This window comes from Lepidothrix coronata, unplaced genomic scaffold (genome assembly GCF_001604755.1).
Source record: "Lepidothrix coronata isolate B3197 unplaced genomic scaffold, Lepidothrix_coronata-1.0 Scaffold39, whole genome shotgun sequence".
NCBI lineage: Eukaryota > Metazoa > Chordata > Aves > Passeriformes > Pipridae > Lepidothrix > Lepidothrix coronata.
This window is the reverse complement of record NW_016690219.1, coordinates 4,188,436-4,215,825: the sequence shown is the minus strand read 5'-3', so window position 1 is coordinate 4,215,825 and position 27,390 is coordinate 4,188,436. Positions and strand designations below refer to the sequence as shown.

General features: G+C 40.6%; 1 protein-coding gene across 2 annotated transcripts in view; it reads right to left on the bottom strand.

Moving 5' to 3' along the window:
- Positions 1-27,154, bottom strand: part of RCAN2 (regulator of calcineurin 2) — an 87,324-nt gene extending 60,170 nt beyond the window's left edge. The window contains exons 1-2 of one of the 2 annotated variants that reach the window (XM_017813101.1): positions 27,053-27,154; positions 18,348-18,574 (exon numbers count right to left, since the gene is read on the bottom strand). In XM_017813101.1, coding sequence (XP_017668590.1) covers positions 18,348-18,572 — 225 coding nt within the window. In that variant the 5' untranslated portion in view covers positions 18,573-18,574; positions 27,053-27,154. Of the gene's footprint in view, positions 1-18,347; positions 18,575-22,436; positions 22,584-27,052 lie in introns of those variants that run through there. The other variant, XM_017813102.1, reaches the window with a different exon arrangement.
- Between the last annotated feature and the right edge of the window lie 236 nt (positions 27,155-27,390).

Here is a 27,390-nt window from a genome sequence, read left to right as displayed (position 1 = left end):
CAGAAGAATAACCATGTACCTGAACCCACATTACTTTCCAAGATACAGCAATAAAGTGCCATGTAAGTGTACGTCTCATAGGCCAGTAGAATAATCTACCTTGGAAAGGACTTCTGGAAGTCATCTAGTGTAACCTCCTACTCAAGGCAGGGAGAGCCTTCAAGTTAAATCAGGTTACTCAGGGCCCTGTTCAGTCAAGTTGCAAAATATCTCCAAGGATGGAGGTTTTTCAGCCTCCTTCAGCAGCTTGATTCAGTGCTTACACACTGTGAAAACTGTTTTTCCTTGTACTTTGTGATGTGGGAAATTCTGACTGGATTTATTTCAACCATGAAATGGTGCACCTGCAAGGAGAGTCTGGCTGTCTCCCCTCTGCACCTGTGGTAGAGGATAACAATCAGGTTCCTCCTGAGTTTTACTCTTTTTCTCATGCTGAACAAACCCAGCCTCTCCACATGCTATGTGCTCCCTTTCAGTGTCTGCAGTTTGTCTACATCTTTTTTTTGCACACAGAAGGCCAAACTAGGACACACTATCCCAGATGTTGCTTCGCAAGTAAATAACATAAATCACCTCCTCCAGCCTGCTGGCTCTGCTCCTGCTGACGTAGCACAGGTCACAGTTATCTGTGACTGAAGACTAGAATCTGAACATTTTAAAATACAGAAGCCTCACAGTGAGAAAACAGAAACGAAACACAGTTGGAAGCAAATTTACCCCTGCCTGCTGCATCCTTCGAGATGGAAGGGTTACCCTGCGGGTGACTTTCCATCCAGCAACAAAGTGGCTTCCTGCACTGCAGGAAACTCATCATGCTCTCTGGTTCCCTGGGAAGTCCCTTTCCAGTATCTCTGCAGCTTGTGCTTCTGCTCCCACCTCTTCCCAAAACTCTGTTGCACCGCAGGTTTCTTCCTCTTCAACTTTTTCTCCTGCTAATTCCCATTCTGGAAGCCTGCTTTTCCTAGGGCTCAGTTGCTTCCAAGGAAGAAATAACATCTCTCTGGCTGTCCAGTAGCTCACAGAAGGCAAACAGTTTTCTCTGTAAGTCAGTCCCAGACATTAAAAAAAAAAAACAAAACAAACGCACAGATACAAGAAATAATACGGTAATACCAAGCATTCAAATATAATGCAAATATCACCTGTTTCATAAGCACTTTAAAGAGCTTTGAGTAAGACCGACTTATCTAAATCCTGACCCAGTGATCTCATTTGTGAGCTGAGGAAGTAAGGGCTGTATGAACAGACTGTTTAAATGGGTTGAGAACTTGCTGAACTGACAGGCTGAAACGCTAATTATGAAGTGCTCAACATCTCCTTGACAACAAATAAGCAGCAGAATATCACAAGGGTCAGTATCAGGGCAGACACTGCTCAGTATCTTCCTAAGCACTCAGACAACAAGACAGCTGCAAATTTGCTGTAAATGTAAATGATAGTAAAATAGTAAATAAGGGGTAAAGAATTCAGTTGCAGAACATTTTTTTCACTCGAAGGGTAATACAGTTGTCATCTGCCCAGAGAGGTGGTGGAGTTTCATGGAGGTTTTCAAGAGCTGATGAAAAAAGTGTCAGAGCTGACCTCAACTACTGTTGGCAACAGTCCTGAATTCTGAGCTAGAAGCTGGACCAGATGGCCTCCAGAGATCCCTTCCAACCAACATCTCTGCGATCCTGTGAAGATACAATACAGGCACTTAATTGCTCAGGACAGCAATGATAATTTGGGGAACACTGCTGGGGAGGACAAAGCATATGTTGGTCCAGTATGTGGATGCACTAAATAAAACACTTGCCATTCTGCTCAGGCACATGGGCACTTGTTACCATTCTCAGACTCAAAACAGACTTTATTGCTCTCAGACCTTCTCATTACAAGTTTTTATTTATTATTTGCACGAGGAAAAACAGGGAGCTCTGCTTGCTTGGAGACTCAGAAAAACCCTTGAAGGAGAGAGAAGTCAAATTCAAAGTCAAATAATACAATATACTTGCCAAGAGCTTAGAGAAGAGTCCCTTGCTTTTGTTTGACAAATTTCTTGCCGACTCCTCCTTGACTGGCACTTAAATATCACTGTAAGTACATTCAAATACCTCACTGCATTTACCCAAACTTTGAACTACAATGTAATTCTTCACAGGGACTTCTAAACATGCAAAGCCACCTTTTTACCTAGTTGGCCTATAGGCTCTTCCAGTATTGCCAACAGAAATAAGATGTATACAGGACTGAATTCCAGCTATAGCAAATAACTTTGCAAATAAAATATAATTTTATTAATTAAAGTAATCAGAATTATTTTCCTGAAGTATGCACACACACAACGTGCATGTGTACACGCAACACAGAAAAAAATAGGCAAAATAAAAAGAAAACAAACTGAAAGGAAGGTTTATGATCTGCCTTTACATACTCAGAAAAAAGTAACACAGAAAAAAAGCAATTGTCACATTCAGTTCACGGAAATATAAAGCTAATTTTTTTTCTACTCACATTAAAACCATTGTTAAATACTACCTTAGAGCAGGAAGTTCATAATTAAATGGTCTGGCTTAGGATTCATTGAAGAGTCAAAGTTGTATAACTATGAAATGATATCAGCAAGATCATTAAGGTATTACAGAGGGACATGAGTCATATCTACCCAAAAAACTGTTCCTGGCACTGGTAGCATTGTATTAATCATTTTAGTTGTGTTTATTCCTCTAGGGTGTAGTACATTGTATTAGGTGCTGTACTAACAAGCATCACAGTCCTAACATGCTTAAGATAATCAATAACCACATCAAAGAGATCAGTCCTCCTGTTTGCAAGGCTTGAAAATTATACTTTTTTTTTTCTTTATGTTTTATGCATTTAAAACTATTGATGTATTCAAATATTTCAGGAAGCATTCTCTCCAGTCCATTCATTTCTTTAACTATCTTTATTCATTAGGTAGTGACTGTACTCATTAGGAACCAATTAGCTCTGTTAAGTATTTCTGTGCATATCTGGAGGACATCCTTCCTCCCCCCTAGAGATAAGAATACCAAAGATTTCTCCCCATCCCCTAAGCAGCCAAGTGGAGAAGATAAGTGATATATTCTTAAATTAGAAGATACAAAGCTAAAACGAGAGTATTTTATCAAGTTATTTTTAACAAAAACCATCTCCTTAACAAGGCTGGGATAGGAACAGCACAAGTACTCAATCTTCTCATTTTGCTCAAAACACACTGTAAATGTATTTAAATAATTTACTACAACATATTTTAGCTGATTCCATTCATCTAAGCCAGGCTGAAACTTTATCCATCTTATCCATTACCTTGCTTTCAAATAATCCTATATACTTCAGTAGGGCTTTGACGAATAAGACAATAAATATGCATAAACATGGATCAGACTTCAATCATCTTAATGCAACAGTACTTCTCCTCCTTTACCAAAAAGGAAAAAAAAAAATCAGTCAGGGCTCCATGTAACAGCCAGGCATGTCAAGTGCCTTAAATCATTCTCAAGATAAATTTGCTCTCTACAACTCCCTGAAAGGCGTCTGTAATTCAGGTGGGGGTCGGGCTCTTCTCCCAGGTAACAAGTGACAGCATGAGAGGAAACAGCCTCAAGTTGCACCAGAGAAGCTTCAGATTAGATACTAGGGAAAATTTCTTCACTGAAAGAGTTGCCAGGCCCTGAAATAGGCTGCCCAGGGAAGTGGTGGAATCACCATCCCTGGAAGTGTTCAAAAGGCACGTGGATGTGGCACATGGGGACACGGTTTAGTGGTGGAGTTGGCAGTGCTGGATTAACGCTTGGACTTGATGATTTCAGAGGTCTTTTCCAACCCTAATGATTCTGTGATTCTATTTATCCTAACAACATCCCACCTACAGTAGGTGGGATAGTAATGGAGTCCCGGTCGGGAGAGAAAGATAAACCTGTGAACACAATTTGGGTCCCAAGTCCCAAATAGAACCATAATCATTTGGTTATGCTTCCCCTCCACAGCATGGAGAGCAAAGCTGCTCCAAGGATGAGAATTAGCTGGAAGCTGAGGTGACCACAGTGCAGCAGAGCCCTCACAGGTCACAGAATATGCTGAGTTGGGAGGAACCTACCAGGATCACCAAGTCTAATTCCAGGCTTATCTGCAGCATCTCAACAGCCTGGGCTGTTCAGGGCACTGGTCACAGCAACCACTGACAGCCCTGGCCACAGAAAGCCATGGAAACAAGTCCAGATCTATCGAGGGATTCAGGAGGAGAAAGAGATGGGATCAGAGCCAAAACTAGAAAGCAATGCAAGTCCAAGGCTACACTGTGTGTCCAAGGATCTACATAAGCAGGCCAGGAATGAAGGCCCACCCTGAGCTTAAATGGAGCTCCTGGACCAATACACAGAGGTGGGAGTGGTCACAGTGACTGCAGCCTGTTGGTGCACTTGGAGCCCCAACACAATCACGTGATAAAATTATTTCAAGGAAACTATTCATCTTATCTCATGAAACGGCTATTGGGAATGATTGCAGGGACCATGCAGACCCTCCAAGCACACCTGGAAGTTGTTAGGGAAAGTACTATTTTTCTTCAGCCAAAAGCATGTTATGGACCACTGTAACAATTCAGCTGAAAACATTATCTCATGTTATAGTGGTGGAGCCCTTGCCAGAACATGATTTGATTTACAGCAGCCTAAGACTATGGCATTAGATATCACACTGTCATGCTTATTAGGATTGAACTCCTCAGTAGATGCTCACCAACATTCAGCTGAGTGACCCAAAGCAATGAATTGATTTTAAGTTTTAAAGAAAGCTATGACAAGCAAGACAAAACAGAAGCTGCCTTTAAAACCAATTTAATAAGTATGCTATTAACTACTCTAAGTTTTCCCTAAACTGCTCTCCTCCAATTTGTCCCTTCTCTCAGCTTTGTTACTAAATCAGGTGTAGCCACCTTACCTGGTAGTGCTGCTGGTCACAAAAGACAACAGAGCCTATTTTACCAGGTTTGCATGCAAGCACAATGATGATATTATTTCAGTCTGATTTCCTAGCTATATACAGGATACCATAGATGGAATATAACATGTGGAATGAGGAAAGACTTCAGAACTGCTGAAGATAAAGTGCAGAGCTAGAAGCTGAGTGCAGATTCTGAGCCACGATACACAGCAAAAATTAAGATCTAGGTCTACTTTAAACTGCAAAAGATAATAATAATTCCTCGTTGGAACTATTTTGCAGGGCCGAAACGAAACTGAAATTCATTTAGAGTGAGCACTGTTGTTCACACTGCACAAACCCAGGAAGGATTAAAACCTGTATTTTGTATTTCATATTTGAGTGGCAGGGTATTTAAAACTACATTCCTTTCTTCCCACAGTGAAGAGCTGTGTGGTGCATGGAGGAGTCAGCAGATGGCACCCATGGCCCTCGGTACAACCAGAGCACACACAGCCTGATGGCCTTCAATTCACACAGTGGATTATTCCCAGAAAGTGTGGAATTTTTTCCTGTACCAGACAGGATTTTCCTTTATGCAGTGTAAATAGTAGAAGTGTGTATAAATAAGGTTTATCTTCACTCTCAAGGTGACTTGCTGCATGATTATCAGGTGCAAGGAAAGATCAGAAAGAACTGGAACAGTGTTTTTCACTTTTGTAATTTTTATCCCAAATTCAATAATATTGGTGGTTTTACTCCAGTTTTCAGAAGTGATGCTTCTGTGTGAGAATGCCATTTTCAAATACTCCCTTTCACCTCACCAAACACATACCTAAGGTATGACCTCAAAAGAAAAAAAAAAAAAAAAAGGAGAGAAAAAGAAACAACCAACATACAGATAGTGACTCAGGTGTACCATAAAGCTCAAAAACACAAAAGGCATTAATAAGAATCTAAATTTTCCTTAAAAATCAATATCACAATACTGACACAACTCATGTTTTATAGGTCTGGGGTTAATAGCAGTGCACATACTACAAGAACATATCTAAAGTATAGGTGAAGGTTCTTCAAAAACAAAATAAGGTAAAGAAGGCTAATGTAGAAGTAGAAGAAAAAGCAAGGCAGGTACCAAACATTTCAAGGAGATCAGCCTATCCAGAAACTGTATACTGCATATTTGCAGCGCATGAAACACATGAAATCCTAAAGAAGCCGCTGTTTTCATATGTCTTCATTTTTCAGCTTATGAAGAATTTTATGAGAATCCAGTGCCTGTTAATGTTTGTGTTCAAACTCCACCACTCCTTCTCACCTTCAGTTACACCACCAGGAAGTAGTTGGTTTTTACATGAAACTAATTCTCATACCAAGTGCAGATCTGTGCAGCACTTTTTTTTTGTCCTGTTAGTAAGAGAAAAAAACGGGCTGGAAAAATACAAGGTTGTACTGCGAATGGAAGATACGAGTTTGAGAAAAATCTCATCTTCAGTATAGATACTGATAAGGCTTACATCTATCTCTTTCTGTTTCCAGACTGACAAATAACAGATAAGGATTTAATTCCTAGACCTGAAGTAAACACATGAAACACAGAGGCATAGTTTGGACAAACTATTTTAAGCAGTTGCTTTTAGTTGTCACTACACAACGTCAATCAGATCATATATTTTAGATCAACAGAAAGACTATGGTGCAGCAGGGCTTTGAATAGATAATCAGAAATATGCTTCAGTAAGTGACAGCTCCACAAAATTTTTCCAGAATCTAAATACATGCACAGGACACACTGCATCTGCTATATGTAGGTCATAAACCAGCAGGGAGTCAGAAAAACTTCCATTCAGAACTGTAAGGGTGATAGATGAAGACAATCAGTAATGAATAAAACAATTTATTCGGGAAAGACTTATAAAAGGTACAAGCTTTTGTTATTTAAACCATTTGAAACTGGAATATAAAAAAGGAAGACAGATTTTCTTCCTAAGAAACACTCCTGTACCACTTGTGCTGTGTTTCTGCCTTCTAACTTTGAGAAACAAACAGCAGCAATTAGAAACAGCGGCATCACAGAGCACACAGCAGGTATAATGGACACTACAGGTAAAGAAAGACATGAAAGGAAGATTTGTAGTTACAGATACAAAAGATAAAGGGATTTACAGAAGGACACAGGAAGGAAGGACAGAATAACACCACTCAGTGACATATTTCTGCAGGTCCTGGTGTTAGTAGCAGAATTTAAAGGAACTTGGAACTTGTTGTGACCAAAACCTTCAAGCTGTATGGTGAGAAGCAGCTGCATGTTTATTTAGAGGAACAGGATCACCAGCACATAAGAACTGAATGGGTCTAGAAGTTACTTATTTAACCATGTATCAACCTGAATTGTCTCTTTGCTTGTTGAAGTGGAGAATCCATCCAAAAACTTTACAAAGGCAAAAAAGCGAAAGCAACCAGTGCCAAAAGAAGTAAACTTGCTAATGTATATTAAAAGTGTTTGATATTGCATAGGAGGCAGTCTCTGGGCCAGGGCCTGTGCTGTGTCAGTGCTCCCACTCCGTACGTGGCCCTGCACCAGGAACTAAAGAAAAAACAAGTAAAAATTACTCCAGTTCCCAAACTGGCAGAAGGCTGATTTAGACAGGCCTGTGACTCAATCAAACACAACCTCAGCCATGTGAAATACCCATTCCCTTCGCTTCAACACTTGAGTGAACTGACTATATTTTCAGTCAGGGATACCACAAACTCCGGCTGTTTAACAAAACAAACAAACAAAAAAAAAGCCAAAAAGCTTTCAAGAAGAAATATCTTGAGAAATAGAAAAATAATCAGCATTCAAAAGAGTAATGAAGAATAAAAACAGAAGAGACATTGACTTCATCGTGGCTTTTGTAAGTCAGCCCCATAGCACACACCAGTCCGTTATCGAGGCCTTAACGCAGGGGCCAACCAGTCAGTAGCTGGTACCTCATTTCCTCAGCATCTTCTGAAGTTTCCAGTTTTGTTCTTCCCTTCTAGGCCAGCCACACACTGGAAACACAGGGATGAAACTATCAGATTTCTCCCCAACACTAGTTTCAGTAACATGAATTGCAAAACTTCTAAATGATTGCACGCTGCAGTCTTACAGTATCTTTAAATTCACTGCAAGGCCAGTTAAATATAACACATGCTAACTTGAGTGCATCTGGATGCAGTGTAAGAGATGCTTTCATTACTCTCTTGCCAGAGATACTATAAATTCTTTTTCCCATTCTACTGTCATCTTAACTTCCAGCTCATTAGTCCCCATCACATGGAAGGTTTCCCTTATCCCTCTGACACATACACATTACATCTAACATATCTGCAAAGCCTCTGTCTCTCTACTAAGTTTCAAAGCCCGGTTCAAAAGTCATGTAACTTAAGCAGGGTAGAGTGTCCAGGAAATGCAACTGAATTAGAAGAAAAGAACATAAAAGTAATAACATTAAAGCAAGACAATTAAAAAAAGTACAAAATACATTGTTTTTAAAACCATTCACACATTCATAGTACACAGGAAACTGAGAACCTGAACAAAATCCTCACTGATGGAATGGTACAGTTTATCAGCAGATCTGTTGCCCAAGAATTGGATCTGAGAACAGTTGTGAAGAAATCCTTGCGCTACTGCAACAAATCCCAACACTTCCATCAGCTGGGAAAAAAAAAGGATTTATCTGGCACAGAAGAAAACATGTTTTCAAATACACAGAAGTAACTGATAATTCATTTTACCTTGATTTAACTCTGATCTCTCAACTTTGTACTCAAATCTATTGCAGATTTTGTCTTAATCAATGCTACAATCTTAAAGCTGCCATCTCTCCCTTCTCCACTCTGTATTACCTCAAATCACCTTCCCATTCCCCTTATTTTCTAAGACAATATTCCTCTTCAAGTGTTACTTTTTACACACCTCTATAAAGCATTAATTTATTAATTATGTTAAACCAGTGCAGTATTCTTAACATATATTTCATATGAAAGATTTAAGAAATTTCCTTAAATAACTGCTAATTAGAGTCATAAATTTATTGTTTTGAATATGATTAAGCCAGAATGTCCCTTCTATAAACGCAGTGTCTTCATGCACTGCTAATGAAGGGTGACCTTCATTTAGAAGCCTTTTCCTTGGGCCAGAAAACTGATATCAGAACTTGTGGATGGATTAGGACCTCTGATGGTATTAAAATAAAGAACAGCTGCTGCCCTAACCACATTAGAATGGCTTTACTGCACTTTTTGATTACTATCAGCTAGGAAAACAGTATTTTTGTTGACTTCAGAGTGACAGTTTGCTGGAGGAAGAAGGGCAAAACTGTGTTTGATTATTAGCAGATATGTGCTGATAAGAACTACTTAGTGGGACCATCCAAAGACTTTTCTATAAATTACATAAAGGCAGCTTTTCCCTTTGAGAGCTGTGGCTCTTGCTTGTGTCAGCAGATACCAGGAGGGTTGACTTCTTGCTTTAATATGCAATGTGCCAGCATCAGTTTCGACTAGATGCAAGGCAGTTCCCGTAGAGTTCATGACTGTGGTTTATTCCAAGTGTGACCTGGTGTCTTATAGTCTTGGCTTTACATCACTTTACAAAAACATTTTGAGATTGCCAGACAAGAAAAAAAAGGGAAAAAACAAACAAACAAAAACCAAACAGAAGTAATGCTGATCAAGAATAGCAACTTTCACCAGTTACAATAAATCTTCCCATCTCAGAACAGAGCATATCCTGCTATCCTCCTGGAAGAGAAAGGCTCAGTATTCTATGTACACGCAGTCAAACTCTCCAGTATTTTCAAGTAGGATGATCAGAAGGAAAAAACAACCACCACCAAAACCTCTCTGTCAGCAGAAGTCCCCAGTTGACCTCCCAGTTCCATCTAACACTGGTGGAGTTCAGAGGAAAGCCACACTGGCCTCAGTATTCCAGGCCAGATCTAACTTCCTCAAAGATCAAAAGGCATTTGAGTCCAGGAATTTAGTTCAACCTATTACAGGAGACAGACAACTGCAAAGTGGAATCTTAATCTAAATCTGTACAGTGTTTAGGGATATCTTAATCAGACCTACCCACAGTTTATCCTACAGTGTCCATTGTGCCAGAGGAAGAAGTGATTCAGAGACTTACACGCAAGACCTTCCAATTCCCAGTGGCTCCCAGAGCCTGTTTTCTCATGCCATAACAGAAGGCCCTCATAAACCTTGGCATGGATTTACTAACACCTTTGTTAAAATGTCTCAGTATTCAAGTAGAACTGATAAGAAAATTATATTCCTGTATTAAAAAAAAAAAATACTCTGAATGGTCCTTTCCCAGGAAAGATTTCCCACCCACCCTGGTTTGAGATAACGCATTCCCTCTAGACTGCAAAGTAGAACACAGCCACAGAAAGCCAACACTAGAAGAATTTTTCCATAGCTGCTCTTAAGGAAAAAATACGTTTCCAAATTTAAAAAGCAGACAGTAACTGCTGCCTTGTGTGTTCTGGAAAGAACATTAATCAGTTTATTTTTGTAATTTACAAACAACTAGTACAGTTAAATGCTTTGAAGCACTACTTTGAATTTCAGCTGCAAGGAATACAGGCCTACCTTTAACACAGTTGGCCTTTTGCCAGGCACGTTCTTCCACCAAAACAAGGGCATTTGTGCTACCAAGCACCCTGAGCATGGATGGGAAAATAACCTCAAGTACTGTATAAATTAGAAGACAGCATCCACATTACAGGCAGTGGCCTTTCAGGCCCAGAAATACTCATTACTTTTTGGTTGGTTGAGGGGGTTTTGCTGTTTAAAAAGAAAATGACAACAAAAAAAAAAGACCAACACATTTTCAGAGCAGGAATTGAACACTGATTTAACTGAGGAATATTCGGAGTTTGGTAGTTCCTGGATGCCAGCAGGATAACTGTGGCCAGCTGTACCTTCTACTTGCATGGGATGGCTTATGCATCTTTCCAGAAAGACAGCAGAAATGCTGAAGCCTTTCAGTAACAGCCAGGACCACCCAAAAGAGAAGCTGGAAGGAATGCCTAAACTAGACTAACAACTCCTTACAGCTCCTTTAGAAATTCAGCAGATCACCTCAGAGAAAATTGCCATCAGACCCTATATACATACATAAATGCAAGTTGTCTTGTTAACAGCTACGAGAGCAACCTTTAATAAACTCCTCATAAATATGCATTAAAATTCTGAATATGCAAACTGCACCAATCAAAATTAGTTCATTTTCTTCCTCCAAACCAGAATGAATACTCAATAGATCCCAAATGTCAATGAAAGTTAATTTCCCTACTGCCCTTTCTCCAGCGAAACCTCAGCACCTCACCCCGTGGTTTGAGACCTATGGAGCTCCAGACACTCGGATGCTTTAGGGATCTTACTGCCAGTCATGTTAAGATAGTTCATATCCTACAGTATGTTCAACTTTATGAAGTTACTGCTTTTCTTATCTGAGCTCCTCAACATAACTCACACCTGACCTGCGAGTAAAACACAGGAACAACAGCACCACCCACAGAAGAGCTGCTACATTACATCCCATTCCAGGTGCCAATACAGAGCTGACTAACAAGGTCTAGTAGCTGTACCATGGGAAAAAAAGTAAAGGAGGTTTATGAATGACAAATATAGAGTCATAGAATGGTTTGGATTGGAAGGGACCTCAAAGATCATCTAGTTCCAACTGCCATGGGCAGGGACACCTTCCACTATCCTAGGTTGCTGAGAGCCCCATCCAACCTGACCTTGAACACTTCCAGGGATGGGGCATCCACAGCTTCTCTGGGCAACCAGTGCCAGGGCCTCACCACCCTTATAGGAAAGAATTTCTTCTTATTATCTGATCTCGATCTACCCTTATTCAGTTTAAGGCCATTTTAATGCTAAATATCAACAGCTCTTTTCAGTTGTAGAGAGAATTTATATAATGAGGCTGAAAAGTCAGGATTATCACTCCAGCAATCAGATGGGGTATCAAATGCTGAGCATGGAAGGTCACAGCTGCTTTCAAACAAAATACTGTATTGCATTTAGATGGTTTGTAGGAAAAGTATTTGAAATTTGTTACAGAAAAAAAATATGCAATGGAAAAAGAACTTTACACTGCGTAGTTCTTAGAGCAAGATCAGCCTCCTATAGCTTTATTTTAGTGCTTCCATGATCATACAAAAAAAGCACTACTTAGCTGTCTGCAAACCACCACCCAGGGAAGAGTGCAAAATAGGATTCCCAGAGGGCAGATATGATTCATGAAGGACACTGCTCCTGCAGCTTTTCTTTGCAAGCTCTCTGTATTTTCATTTTATTAGATGCATAGACAGCATATAGTAAAGAAACACTTCCATTTTTCCAGAAAGCCAGGGAATAATATTCATCCCATTTATAAAGCAGGACAAAGCAAAGCAGGTAGAGATTCCACAGCACGAGGCACAGTCTGCTGCAAGTGGCAGTTTCTGATAATGTTATCATATCAACCACCAACAACCTTAAAAGGTAGAAAAACTGAAAGTAAAACAAAGCAACAGCAAGTGTACCAGGAAGGCAGAATGAAGATTGCATTCCTTTCTAGCCTTGGAGCATGACTTCATCTTTGCTAGGGTGACCTTCCACTGAGTCCAGGCTTGAACACTAATATTAGACCAAAAAGAAGTGTGCCACCCTTTAAATATAATGATTACTCAACACCTAGAGGCTTCAGTGATGTAATATGACCAGAGAGATTCTGACTTCACAATCTAGATGCTTAAAACTGAAGTCAAAAGGAACAGATCTTCCCCCACAGACACAGAGCCTGTCTAGAGCCTCCCAGAGCATCTTCTTGAATTAGCCTGTAGGAAAAGGGAACCAAAGAAACATTTCACACATGGCAGCAGACACACTGGCTCCACTTTGTTTAAAAGGAGCACTGAACAGACACTTCTCAATTATCTGCTTCAGAGTCAAAACATCAGCAGAAAGTTTCAGTTCCAGGATTAGCATATAAAAGTTAAAGACAACACAGCAGATCACTGAGCAGTCCAGTGCCTTTTACTGCACCTAAAAAATAAAAATAGCTGCATGAAGATGTGCTTTGTTGAAAAAGCTGAATGCAAGTATAAAGGAAAAAAGCCTTTCCATGCAAAGCTACAAAGCTCTCTTAAAGCATCACCCTTGGATAAATATTCCAGCACTCACCTGAGGTAGCCTTAAATATTTTTCAAGGTCCAAGTTAAATAACACATCTTTAAAAAAAAAAAGTTAAAGGAAGCCTAACAAGGCTTCTGCAGTAAGAGCAACCAGTCATCCAATATATGTAAATAAAGTTGTAATGTGAAAGAATCCCTCATGAAAATAGTAACTGTTTTCATAGTAAAGTCCTTCTATTAAAGTAGGATTATCTTTTCCATTGATTTGTTAGTTTGACTTTTCTCCTTCCTTCCCCACCCTGCCTCCATTAAGCTCACAGTTCAGGAAATGCATTTTTAATCACCTCCATTCCCAGTCTTGCCTTCACACACTGGCTCTCTTCATCAGAAGAATTAGGATACACTTCAGCAAATGTTCAATGAATCAGACTGGTGGAGGTTGGAAAGGACCTCTGGAGATCAATACATCCCCCTGGCTCAAGCAGGGAGATTTAGACTCCACATGCCTTAGGGCCATGTCCAGACAGCTTTGGAATATCTCCGTGGAGAGACAGACAGACTGCACCACCTCCCTGGGCACCCTCTGCCAGTGCTCAGTGATTGTCATGGCAAAAAAGTGTTTCCTGATATTCAGCGGGAACAGAACCTTCTGTCTTTTAGCTGATGCCCGTGGCCTCTAGTCCTGGCACTTGACACCACTGAAAAGAGCCTGAATCAGCCTTCTTTGCACCCTGTCTTCAGGTCATCCTTCAGGTCATCGTACACACTGGTAAGACCCACCTGAGCTTTCCCGTCTCCAGCTCAGCAGGCACAGCTTTCTTGGCCTTTCTTCACAGCAGACAGGTCCAGTCCCTTCCTCTCAGTGGCCTCTCCCCAGTAAGTCCATGTCTTCCTTGGACTGGGAAATCCAGAACTGGACACGTGTTTATCACTGTATTTTTTTCACGCAGAAATAATAGTAATATTTCCTATTGGTTTAAATTACATTGGCAAGAAAAGGCACTTAATGGACTTTGGCTATCATTGGCTAGGCAGCTTCACCATGACTAAAATGTTCAGAAACTGATGAATCATTCTTTATGCGAAATAAAACCATCAAGCTTAACCGGTGCTCCTTCCAATTTGAGCCAAAAGAATGGGATAAAAAGGGAGCATACAGCCTGTAAACAGCTTTAGGAAACACATCCTTCCCTCACGTAAGCATATTCTAATAATGACAGCTTTGCTTAAGCACCTCCCCAGGCGCTACAGCATCTAAAGAAACTATCTTAAGAGACAAAGATGCTTCACTTTGACAGTGTGTTTACCAGTCTCAGCCTGAAGGAAGCTCGAGTCGCAGAAGAGAAAGGATGGCTTTACAAAACAGTGATATATGCACAACAAAAGCACAACAAAAGGTTTACTACGAAGAAAGTTTAAGGGCTATGGGTAGCAATTAACTGCTGAAACACACCCTTAGGAATTATTAAGAGTCGTGCCCTTTGGCTCACCAACACAATTGCTTTATCAGGAAAGCTAAAAGGAGCTGCACCTCCCATTCAGTCACACTATCAGCCAAAAATAAGTCTCAGTTTTGCCCTATCTTGCCCACGTAAGCAGTCCCCTCAGTTTTTCCAAGAGATGCGACAAATCCCAGGGTTTAGAAGTAATTTTATTTTTAGCTTCTTTACAATAAGACTTCCATGACCCAACCAAGTCAGTCCTGTATACTCCAAAACCCAAAGTTATCTGCCCCTAACAAATGATCAGAACACAGGCCAGTGATGGGGACGAATTCGATCCCAGATTTGCAACAGATTATCCTGTTAGATAATCTTCTCCACACCTTTGCTGGTTTTTAGAAACTAAAAATCCCCATATTTTCTCACACACTATAAAGAAGGTACAATTTCATTTTCTGTAGAAAGGAGTAGGCTGTCCATGATGGGAGTGGAGATAAGCAAAGCCACCTCCCCTCAGTAGTAGAAGGCTGTTATGGCAGTGAAGCTGCTAAGCCATCCTGCACAAATCCTTAAATGCCCATGTCATCAACCCAGTTATCTGGGGCACCCTCCTACCTAAGTACAAATTTCTTTCCAAAAACACAGGCCTGGAAGGTAGGGAAACATTTTTTGACCATATGTTGTTACTGTAACACAGTCAGATACGTGTAGGTAGTATTAATCTATATTCCCCCTTTCTTCAGTGTTTAAGGGCAGTGAGTTCTGAGCAGCTTCCTTGGAGCCTGATGGCATTCATCTCCACATCCCAGGCCCCACAACTCTTCAGACTCACTCTGGTGAGACCTCAGGGTGCCAGCCAGGATTAAAAACAAACCTGGCCTGACCCAGTGTCTTTGCCTGCACTTCAGCTGCAAGAATTCCTCATCTTCAGAAAACGGTGGTCAAAACTCAGGTTCCCTACAGGTGCCATCACTGCTTTTGACAGGCAGCACAGAATCCCTTCTAAGAGGGATTGCAGAGTCACAATACTGGTGAAAGGGTATTTCTGACACAGGACTCGGTAAGAACAGGCAAAGTAAATCTGATTATCCACAGCACAGGTGTACTGGCAGCCAAGTGTTCCCTCTGGGTTGCAGGAAGTCCTTACTCCAGCACAAACTGGAATTTACTCTATTTCTGATACAAAGGAGTTACACGCCTTCAAATTAAAACAAAAAATATTTAAGCCCTTTGCTTTTAAAACCTATATTTATTCAGTATATTGCTTAGATATTTGTGTTAGAAGTTTGGACTTGATGGTTCAGGCTTCTTAAACACTTCAGGTAATGTAATTTAAAAAACTGAGTGTAAATTCTCTACATTAAGACTGTTGCATGTTAAAGCCACTCAGAACTTTATATTTGAATATTATTTATGTAGGAAGTTCATACACCAAATCAACCATTTTCAAAGACAGGTTTCTCCAGCTTTATTTAATAGCTAAGTTGTAACTTTCAAACCAATTAGACTTTTGCTGTCTTCTGAAAAGTGCAGGCCAGGAGTAAAAGTCAAAGATACCTTACAAAAAACTTTACTTTCTGTAGAATGAATAACACAATGAAATGACTGTAGATGTAACCATTACTGTAGTATATAATTTTAACAAGTTTAGTGTACCTTTACATATGCTTTGGATCAAATATAATTGAAGATATGATTGTTAGCAGCATTTATTATGATGGTGTGAGATTTTAAAGTTTAGCTTAGTAACTTTACAATATTTTATATTGAATTCACGTGTGCTCTTATCTTGCAGCAACAGTTATTAATAGAAAGGATTATGGGTATTAATCAACTGGGAACACAAGTACATGTTCTACAGGAATAATAAAACCATAATCAACTCCCCAGGTTGTTGAATTTAATGAGAAATCTGAAGGTAATCCCATCTCCATAAATATAGACTTACAGGAGTAACTACTTACCTGCAAACAGAGCTGTTCAATCCATGGCATCCACAGTTTACAGACCTGCACGTGGCTTAGAATATCCACCTCCACAAACCAGCTGCTATTCTTAAGACACATCCTTAAGTCCTGCAAGTCTTTAGGGATTGCTATCCCACATACTTACATAATCACCCATTCCATTTCCTAACTAAGCCATCAGCTAAATACCAGAATGCAGCTCTCAAAAGGGAAAGCTCAGGAGCAAGTGGGGATAGAATCTCTGCAGGATGAAGAGAGATTCTCTAGTTCTAGGCAGGCTTCTGTCCTTTAAAAGTGGACTTTCAGATCCCTTCAACTCATTAACAGCTGGTTAGAAAATTCTGCAAAATGGCAGAACATAAATTCAAGATGCTTATTAGCAAGAAGTCTTACATACAATAGGGCACTATTTTCCAAAATTGTAATTTAGAGTGTGGGATTTTTATATATATAAATATGAATATTTTGCTTAGTGCTGTGCTATGAACCTTTACATTCTTTTAATCTATATTACTCAGCCATACACAAGACATCATTATGGAAGACAAAGATGCATAAAAAAATTAAACCGAAACAATTCCACTTGTACAACCTCTACAGACACCACTTTTGGTACCTTTAACAGGAAGCCTGTGTCCTCAGAAGTTTTGTTTTATTTCTCTTTCATCTGGCAATTTCACCACTAAAGAGCTTGTCCATCCTGGCAAGCTCTGGTCCCAGTGAATTTGTAGTTTTATCTGGATATGTCAGACAGTTCCAGCCAAAACCCACTGTACCACTGCCAGCTTCTTTCTGAATTGAAAATTCATAACAGGATACTCATGTAGTCTCAGATGTGCCCATAACAATTAGCCCAGACTCATTTCATCAGACAACAAAGCCCCAAGCTATTAGTTTTATATTCCTGAAGTCTCAGTCAGGAAGAACACTAGACTAAGAAACAGGAACTGAATGCTTCCTACACAAGTTGGTTTTTTTTTTAATTATTATTTTAAGAGCACGTTGTTCTCAACGTTCTGTTTGAGATTAAAGTTAAAAATATTTTCATAAAGTTTCTCTTTTCTTTTTTATCTGGAAAATCTAAAAATGAATGATAGTGAGAACACAGTATTACAGATAACTCAAAATACTTCAGACCTTAACTGTCTCTCTACAACTATGTGAGAGGAGGTTGTAGTGAGGTGAGTGCTGGTCTCTTTTCCAAATTAGCAATTGATAAGACATGAGGAAATCGTCTCAAGGCATGCCAGGGGAGGTTTCGATTGGATATTAGGAAAAATTTCTTCACTGAAAGGGTCACCAGGCATTGGAACAGGCTGTCCAGGGAAGAGGTTGAGTCACCATCCCTGAGGGTATTTAAAAGATGTGTGGATGTGGCATTTGGGGACATGGTTAAGTGGTGGACTTGGCAATGCTGGGAGAATGGTTGGACTCAATGATCTTAGAGCTCTTTTCCAACCCAAACAATTTTCTGATTCTATGATAAATACAGAAAGGCAGCCTCCCATCACAGTGCTACGTGATCAGCAAGGGGAGCAACCATCACATGTTTAACTCTGCCATCACCACCATCACTGCAGCTGCAGCTGCCACAAACACATGAACCTGCATTGCAATATTCTGCAAATCTGAACAAAAGAAAAACATTTTTGTTGACCTCAGCTGACAAAAAGGCTTTTCAGCTCTTGAAACAAAGATCATGGCAGAGTGGCATTGTCACCATAGAAAGAAGTCATATTTGCGATCGAGTTTCTTCGCATAAGACCCATTAAACTGTTTCCCTGACTGCAATAAACAAATATAAAGCATAGGTTTCTCTTGCACAGAAAACATGGAAACTGGCACAGTACCTTACTGTCCTCGTCTTCAAACACAGACTGGTGAACGTTGCAGGCGAAGAGAGAATTTGGGAGATCGTTGAAATCAATTATTTCATGAAAATCTTCCTCTGCAAAACATCTCTTCAAGCTGTTGTCTCCATTTATAGAGTAGAGTAAGAACTGTCCTCCATCCTCCGGGATGCAGCCATAGTGACCCAGGCCTCGCATTCCAAAGAAGTAGGAGTCTCCCCTCATCCCTGGCAGCATGGAGAAGTGACACACAGTTACACTACATTTTCAAACACTCCACATCCACAAGTTAACACAGAGATTCTTAGTTTGGGGGCTTCAATTGTAGAAAGTAAATTTCACGCTATTTTAAGGCAACAACTGACCTCTGACACAGGTCATTGAAGACCAATCTCACCAAGGGACTTGGTTTTAGCTTCATTTTTTAGCACAGGAAAGACCTGAACATATCAGCACAAGCTGCTGGACACAATAAGAAGCGAGACTTTACCTTCAAAGGAAATACTATGTTGTATTTGGGTTTAGGAGTGCCATGTTTGTTACTGGTAAGGCAGGCTGGTGCTTTTGAGCTTTCAGCCAGCTTTGGAAGTGTAATGCACTGAGCAAGAAGAAAATGAAAATAACTTTGAAAATTATACCAGGCATCAACTCACAGGAGAAAAAAAAAAAAAAAGACCCTGTTGGAAAGCAGCATGAAAACAGAATCGTTGAAAAGCAATATAACATCTCTATTAAAAAGAATAAAGCCAATTTTTTCTACAGTTTCAGTACAGAACATACCTTGTTTTTCCATGCTCATTAGCCCATGTCCATCTTAATCAGATTAGGAAGCAAATAAAGTTAAGGGGTGCACAGACTTAAGATGATTCTCAGCACTTTCAGAAAAGTCTTGCTGACTTTTGGAACCTTTACCCCAAATGCATCAGAATAGAAAGGTAATTTTAAGACACACAGAAGTAACATACCAGTCAAGGGGAATAAGTCAAGGTCCAATTAATTATCAGTATGTTAATTAGTATTAAATCAGGTATTTAGCAGTCCTTAGGACCCATGTATTTGACATCTAATTCCACTTATAGAGCTCCATTTAACTGACTAGAAGCATACTGGATAATAATTAATTCCCTTATATTTGTTTCTTTCAATAACAATATGCAATCATTAGCTGCCTTTTTCTTTGTCATAACACAAGGAGTTAGTTACATAAAGGCAGAGTGCTCATCTGTTTCAGATTTGCCCTTGCTCTCTTGCATACTTGCTATTCTCTATAAATAGCTGTAAATATTAACTCAAACACACAATATAGAACTAGTGTCCAAAATTAAACCCTATGGGCTTATTACATTTAATCTCAGCAAAGTAAAGCTAAATTATGGAGCTAATTTGCTATGCCTGTGTCTTTCATATAACCCCTGCTCTGCTGCTGCTCTGAAATTATATTTGGCTGATGACAGAGCACATCATTCCATAACATAAGGTTATGGAAATATCAGTAATTGTTATTGCTGAAGTCTCGGAGCTAATGACAAAAGTTCTCAAGAAACCAAGTTGAAGTCATGCTTAAAAGTATCAGTTTGGAGCAGAGTCCACACTTACCACGCTCCCAAATCACATGAGAGACAGATTTATTAGCCAGTATTAGTCAGAATCACTAAGGCTGGAAGGGGGATGCAGAGGTCATCCAGCCCAAGCCACAAGGTCACACCAGGGTAATTCAGGACTCATCCAGAGGTCTCTGCTGGACAGCAACACCACTCACAGTGCACACAGTGATGTGCAGAGAGCTGGTAGGTCACAGGATCTTAGCTGTCCTCCTTCTCCAGGTAGTAAAGTATATTACGCAGCTAAAACCAGAATTGTTTTCTAGTTCTGGACTCTATGCATGCAAATTATGAAGGAGGGGGTTAAACCAAACAAGGATGCTTGTTTGGAAGCTGTGTAGGAAGCAGGTGTAGTATGAAAGCCTCAGGACCATCAGCTCTTTTTACTGTGTTAACCTGAGGACAGGTTTTTCAGCTATCAAATACATGCTATTTTTTTTCATCAGGTCAGTCCGATATTAGCACAACTATATCCAACTAATCTCAGTCTAGGAACTTAATTCTAACTGAAAAAAAACAAGCCCAAACAAATGACAGAGGAGATGGTTCAGTATGACACAACATTGCCTCTGGTATTTAAACCAACTCTCTTAAGCCTAGTACTACTGTACAGTTCAGGGTAAACATATCCAGGCAAGTACTATAAAGAAATCCTCACAGCAGCGAGAAATTTCACTTCAGAATGCAATACTTTCTCTACCAAAAAGCAGTAACAGATCATCTCCTTCAAGAATAACCATCTCTAAGTGTGTTTGTCATGACGTCTAGCCTGTGTCATTAGGTTTATGAAAATAAACCTCAAACCCAGTGTGTTACAAAACATAATTTACATGGCAGAGCAGGCTTCTGTCAGTCTGTATGAAGCATTTCATTCACAACAGGCAAACGACTTGCAGTCGGGGAAGGTACTGACTATTTGATAGTCACACAGGCTGACACTCAAAACTTGTAGGAATTTGGATTATGAACCTTAAAGCTAACTTCATGGCAGCTAACAAGTTTCATACCTCCTTTCCCAATGCACAACAAAGCTATTAGGGTGTGCAGAGAAGTAAACAATCTCAGTCTATTAAGAGGCGTCAGAAAAGTCTGTAGGTTTCCTCACTAAAGAGTTTTTTATTTTTCCCTCCTGGAAGAGCCATATTTTTCCTCTCCTGGAAAGTACTAGATAGGAAAGCTTTCAAGCTAGGAAGTCAGCAAAACCACTATGACAACCAACAAAACAGAACAGGATTTTAAGTTACAACTATGAAGCTCAGGTTTTTAACCAGTAACAAAATTAGCATACACTACAGCAGCCAAGATTAGAAGTTAGTAAATACTTACATCATATTATGTCAGTAGTTTTGCTCAGCTACTCGGCTTTTTCTGCTCAAGAGAACGGGAAAAGCCTGTTTCTTTTTTCAGCCAATTATTGAGACAGATTTGCCCGGTAGGGCTTTGGTATTGGACAAGCCTTTTTAAGAAAGTCACTGTCACACATCTTTTAACCATCTCTTTTCCACCTTGTAGGTAGGTGTGTATACCTTCACATGCCTCTTCTACACTTCAGATACACCCAGCATGTTCCCTCCACTAGCAAGTCAACTTATATAATAATGAACTGATTATTATATCCTCTGCCCAATTTATGATGGGACCTGCACAGTCAAGAACATCTGTATGAAATAACAATTGTTTCAGAAAGTTTACTTTGTCTTATACAAGGGCCATGTACTGCACAATATTAAGCCCAGCACCACTAGTGAGGGAAATCTCACTAATAAAATACATTTATGTTCCCCAAGAGAAATAAACTGCCTATGAGCCTGAGCTCAACCATAATCAGAGGGGACAAACATACCTGAATCAACATGTGTTGGCACACTTTAAGCCCTAGGGCTGTAAATTCAGACTCTGACTGGACAAACTAGCACTTCTAGTTGCAACATCATCTGTCACACACACCTTGGGCTGCTCACTTCCAAGGCCAGTCACTTCCCTATGCTGGGAAAGGCCCAATGCTGCCTTTTCTAGTGGAGAAAGCATCTCCTGCTCAGATTCATGGCACAACCACACAGACTGATTCAGTCAGAAGAAAAGACCAGGTCCAGGGAAAAAAAGTTTGGGTTTAAGTCCACTAGGTAGGTCTATTTGGTAGGTAACTGACCTGAGTCACTCCATGATTGCATAAATATTTGTAGCAACCAGGAAAATCAAGGCCAAGTTTGGGAATGGGCAGACAACAGCAAAGGTCAGGATTGCACTTTTCAGCACAAATCTACTTAAAGCATTCACGGAATTATAATCCCAGTTTCCACAGCTCTGCATGAACTTCATAAATCACCATATCAGAAGTTATCCTCAGCCAGTCATGAGCCAGAAATCTTACCTTTTTCCACATTATAAGTAATATTACACATTAATAATGTCACACACACAAAATTTTATATATATATATATGTGTAAAAATCATAACTATGTATGCTTTATTATGTCTGTTAATCACCTTAAGGTTCAGGTGTTCTGTTGGCAGTAGTGTTTCATGGCTTCTTTGAAGTTACTTAGCCACTCCAGGCAGTCCTCTGGCAAAAAAATATTTTCTTTCCAATTATTCTACTAATTTAGAACAAAAGAATTTACATTTCAAATCCCTTAAAACAATTAATCCTAAGTCATGTATAATCCATCAACTGGATTTCCATATAAAATAAGCCCAATTAAAAGTAATCTTTTATGTAACTGTAATACAATCACTGGATCACATTTCTGTTTATATTAAAGCTCCTTTCCACAGCTTCTGACAAAATAAGTTAACTTCCCCCACTATTAAAAAAATTTTATATTAAAAAAAATACATCCACGTAAGAGTAAACCATACTTATTTTGTTTTTAAAATGCAGTGAGTTCAAATTGAATTGTGCATTTGCTTCTCCATTCCCAAATCAGGAAATTTTTCAAATACTTAAGATATCAGAAGCTGTCATACAGAATTTCAAACAGAAGAGGCAACATCATGAAAAAATAATGCAGTAACAACAAGGCATCATCCAGCACCAATATTGATGTTAAATTATCCAAGATCTGAACTGGGATCACACCAGCAAACTCTGTAGCAGGATCCCTTAAGAAGTCTGAGATACTGAGACATAATCAAGCCTGAGCCCATGTTCATGTAACCTCCAGCTAATGCTGATCACTTGCCACATCCATTTATTCCCTTTACTTAAAGTTCTCCCAAATGTTATCTGTGTTATTTCTGAATTTGGTGTAAGGTTTTGACCCTGAAGTTTCAAGTCAGAAAATACATCACACAGAACAGAGAACCCCACGAGTGCAGCAAGAGTGCAGCCCCTTCCCCTCCAGACCCTACACATCACTTTACACTGATGTAAGTTATTTCAAATTTCTCCTCCTATGGTCCAGGTGTTCAAGGGTTCCTTATTTGGGATAGCTCAAAACGTGAGGCAAACACCCTTACCACTGGAACAGATCAGGTCGTGTCAGTTCAACACTGTAGATACTGTGTCCAAATGATCTGTAGAGATTCCAAGTGGGAGCTCTGTTCATGCTGTTACCTCACTATTTTTAGACACAGCACACCTCTAATTAAAATTAGCAGAGACCAGCAGAAAATTATATTCACTGGCAAACAGCAATAGCTCACTGAAGTTTCTATTTGAAAAATTACACTTATTTAGTGAAAAACTGAAAGGGCATAGATGTACCTCTTCCCATGAAGTTAGATCCCTGCAGAGCCAAACTCTTCAGAAAAAAATTATCTTCATTCAACAAAATGAGTACATGAAGTGTTTGAATGGACCAGTGCCTTATATACCACCAAGCACATACAGATTTATCCACTGTTTTCATGGAAACTAATACGGCATTTCCTTGGTGAACATTTTCCTGTCTTAAGAGTTTTTAAAAAGAGTTCCTGAGGGACATCAAGAAACAGGCACATATCTCTTGAAATCACTAGGAAACTTTACTTTTTTTTTTATTAAACACTGCTTGCCATGACAAACAACATGACTAAAAATAGAATAAAGCAAACAAAATGTTACAAATAGAAGCTTTAAATATAATCGCTATAAACTACAAGTATTATTGAGTCCTGAGTGCAAACCTGGAAACCGTAACCTGCAGGAATTAAGAAAATGCTGGGGAAAAAAAACCCAAAGCAAGTTGCAGTTGCTCTTCTAGAAGAGTCCAGGAAAAGCATAGGGATTCCATCTTGGCTCCTACTGCAAGAAAAACCCAAGCCCCCAAAAGCCAGTTTTACCATAATTCAAAGGTGGGGGGGAGTGGGAGAAGAGGGAAATCAAACCCAGTGAGTAAGATTTTACTGAAACAATCAGGCTTTACTTAAAATATTCACTGACTTCACAACAGCAGTCACCAGTTTCAGTAGTGTCAGCCTAGGGATGCAACTCCTGCCGAAGTCAACTGGACCCACACTGAAGACTTTGTAAGGAGAAATGAGTATAACAGGGAAGGTCACACAGTAACCTACTGAAATTCCATTCCACTCTGCACAATGAGCGCTGGAGATGAGCATTATTTTTAATGGTGCTAATTCTTTACTGTGGAAAGCTCCAATAGACTTAAATGGAGGCTTTTTACTTAATTAGAAAGAGCAGAACAGGACCTCACATGACAGGATTAATGAACCTTTGCAGTCTCAAAAGCAATATGGACTAAAGTCACCCCCTCCCCTTCCCTCCTCAGCCTTCACTCCTGGTCTCCCACCTGGGCAATGATTATCCCCCTTCCAGGAATCAAAATCACCAGTACAGGTGTCCACTCACATTTTAGCTCCAATTTGCCTGGCACCACACAAAAACAGTCACTGTCAATCTCCACTTTTCCTCTTACAAAAGTGGCAGATATGAGGAAGAGGATTTTAATTTTTTTTTTTCCTAAATGCTAACTGGTGCAAATCCCAAATGTTCTAATCCTTTCCATTGACATTCTAGCCGTATTAAATTTAGCTGAGACTTTGTAACTATTTTTGGAAGCTTTTAACATCCAAAGGGACTATTCAGTTTTATTCCTCTAAAGCAGGACTGGCCAGCTCAAGCAGCCCAAGATGTGCACAATGCACCAAAGGTTCAGCTGTGCCTCCCACGCCAGGGATGTATCCTGTGACCAGCAAAGGGACTCAGCTGGCATTGGCTTGCTGAGCATCTGCATCTCCAACCCTGGAGAAAACAAGCCAGGAGATGCTGGTGAGCCCAACTAAGCCAAGATTCCAGTCACATTCCACAACTGGAAGGTGATACTTTGGAGCAACCAATGCCAGGTGTGAAGATTTCATGTGCTGTTCTTACCACCAAGAAGCTGAGCTCCGATCAATCGGGCACCACAGTTACCATGGCAACATTAAGGTATTCAAAGAACAAAAAAAAAAAACGCCTCCCCAAACACAAAGAAACCAGAACAAGCTTCCTGATTACCTTCACTTGGCCTCTATGCTAATCTATTTAAAGCAAGCCCGTTTTATAAGGGGTATTAGAGCTTCGCTGGCCTTCAGCCAGAGCTGTCACCTCACACAGGGGTCAGTGGAACACTCGTTTAACAGCTTGTAACCTGAAATTCATAACCATACCCCAATTCTTACCAAAACCTACTTTCTCTTTCCCTGTCAGAAGGGGGGGAAAAAGGAAAAAAACACCTATGTCAGAACTACCTGCAACAGGAGCTGTTCACAGTGCTTTAACTCCTAGAAGAGACTCAAGGCACCATGATGACTTGGAATAAAATTCCAAAGTTTCCTCTAAAAAGGATTTCCTGCTGGCACACACGAGTAATTTATAACCTAAAAAAGCCATTAAGGACACCAGTGCAATGACAAACATTTTCAACACAAACAATGACAGACCAAGCCACTGAATCTGAATGCACACTACAATATTTGGAAGAGGACAGAAACTAGATCACCCAGCTGACAACTTCTCAGAACTTTAAGGAGGATGGAACAGTTCCTGCTGTTAAAGGCACCAGTTACTAGTCAATAGAGCCAATCATCTACAGAAAATCTTCTTCTGTCCTTGCTTACTGTTATGTGTTTGCAGTTTTAGTCATTGTTTTATAGTCTCACAGTATTCAGACTTTCATCTGTTCAGAAATGACCTGCAACCATATAATTTAGTTTTAGAATAAATGCAGCAGTTTCTTCACAGTAATTATGTATTTTCATAGAAAAAGAATTTTCCTTTTCTAGCTAAACAAAGAGCAAACCATTTGTAAGGACAAAACTTGAAAGCCTAAGACAGAAGCTGATATAAAGCACAATCCCTGCTTAAACTACAATTCTCGTTTGTATGATTTCTCTCAGCTGCATAAACCTATCATACATTTTCCTTTTAAGAAACTTCATTAAACTTCAAACTCAAGCAGTAAAGGACCACAGTATTTTAAAGAGTAGCAAAATAATCTAGGAGAGGTAGGGAAAAAAAACTGAACAAACCAGTAACTTTGGAGAGCTACCTGTTATATAAGCATCAAATGACACTGGTGTGGGATCACTGAATGGTTTGGGTTGGAAGGGACTTTAAAGATCATCCAGTTCCAACTCTCTGCCATGGGCAGGGACCCCTTCACCTAGACCAGGTTGTTTAGAGCCCCGTCCAACCTGGTCGTGAGGACTTCCAGGGATGGGGCATCCACCACTTCTCTGGGCAACTTCTGCCAGTGCCTCACCTCCCTCACAGCAAAGAATTTACTCCTAATATCTAATTTAAATCAACCCTCTTTCACTCGAAAGCCATTCCCCCCTGGATGCCGCAGCCAAGTTCAACGCAGCCCGTGAAGAGTCTCCCGCAGGGATTCGGGCTCCCAGCGCACTCCAGCTCGGAGCTCCCGAGTACCTGGTCCGGGTTCGCACCGCTGCAAACCCCCTTCCCATCGCTCCCACTGCCTCCTCACCCCGCTCCTCCGCATCCCAGTGGGGCACGCACCGCCCGAGGTGGGGGCGACCGCGGGCGCCGAGAGCCGCGGGAAGGTGGAGGGACCCCGAGGTGAGCGCGGCCGCGGGGCGGTTGCGTAACGCGGGTCGGCGGGGCAGCGCTGCGGCCCCGCTGGAGAAGGAGGAAGCCCCCGCGGCGGCGGCCCTGCCCTTACCTGCGGCTCGCTCGCTCCGCGCTGTCGCTGTCACAGGACCCGCGCCCGCCGCGCCGACAGCGCCGCTCGCCCGCCCGGGACAAGGGGGAGGACGGGCAGGAGGAGCCGCCAATGGGAATGCGAGGAGCGCCTTGGCCCCGCCTCCTTCGTGCCTTTGGCCACGCCCCTCAGGTGCCGCGCCTCCGCGACGGGTCTGGGGGAAAGGAGGCGGTGGTGAGGGGACAGGGGATGTGCAGGGACAAGTGAGCCGGGACAGGGGACAGGGGATGTGCAGGGACAAGTGAGCCGGGACAGGGGACAGGGGATGTGCAGGGACAAGTGAGCCGGGACAGGGGACA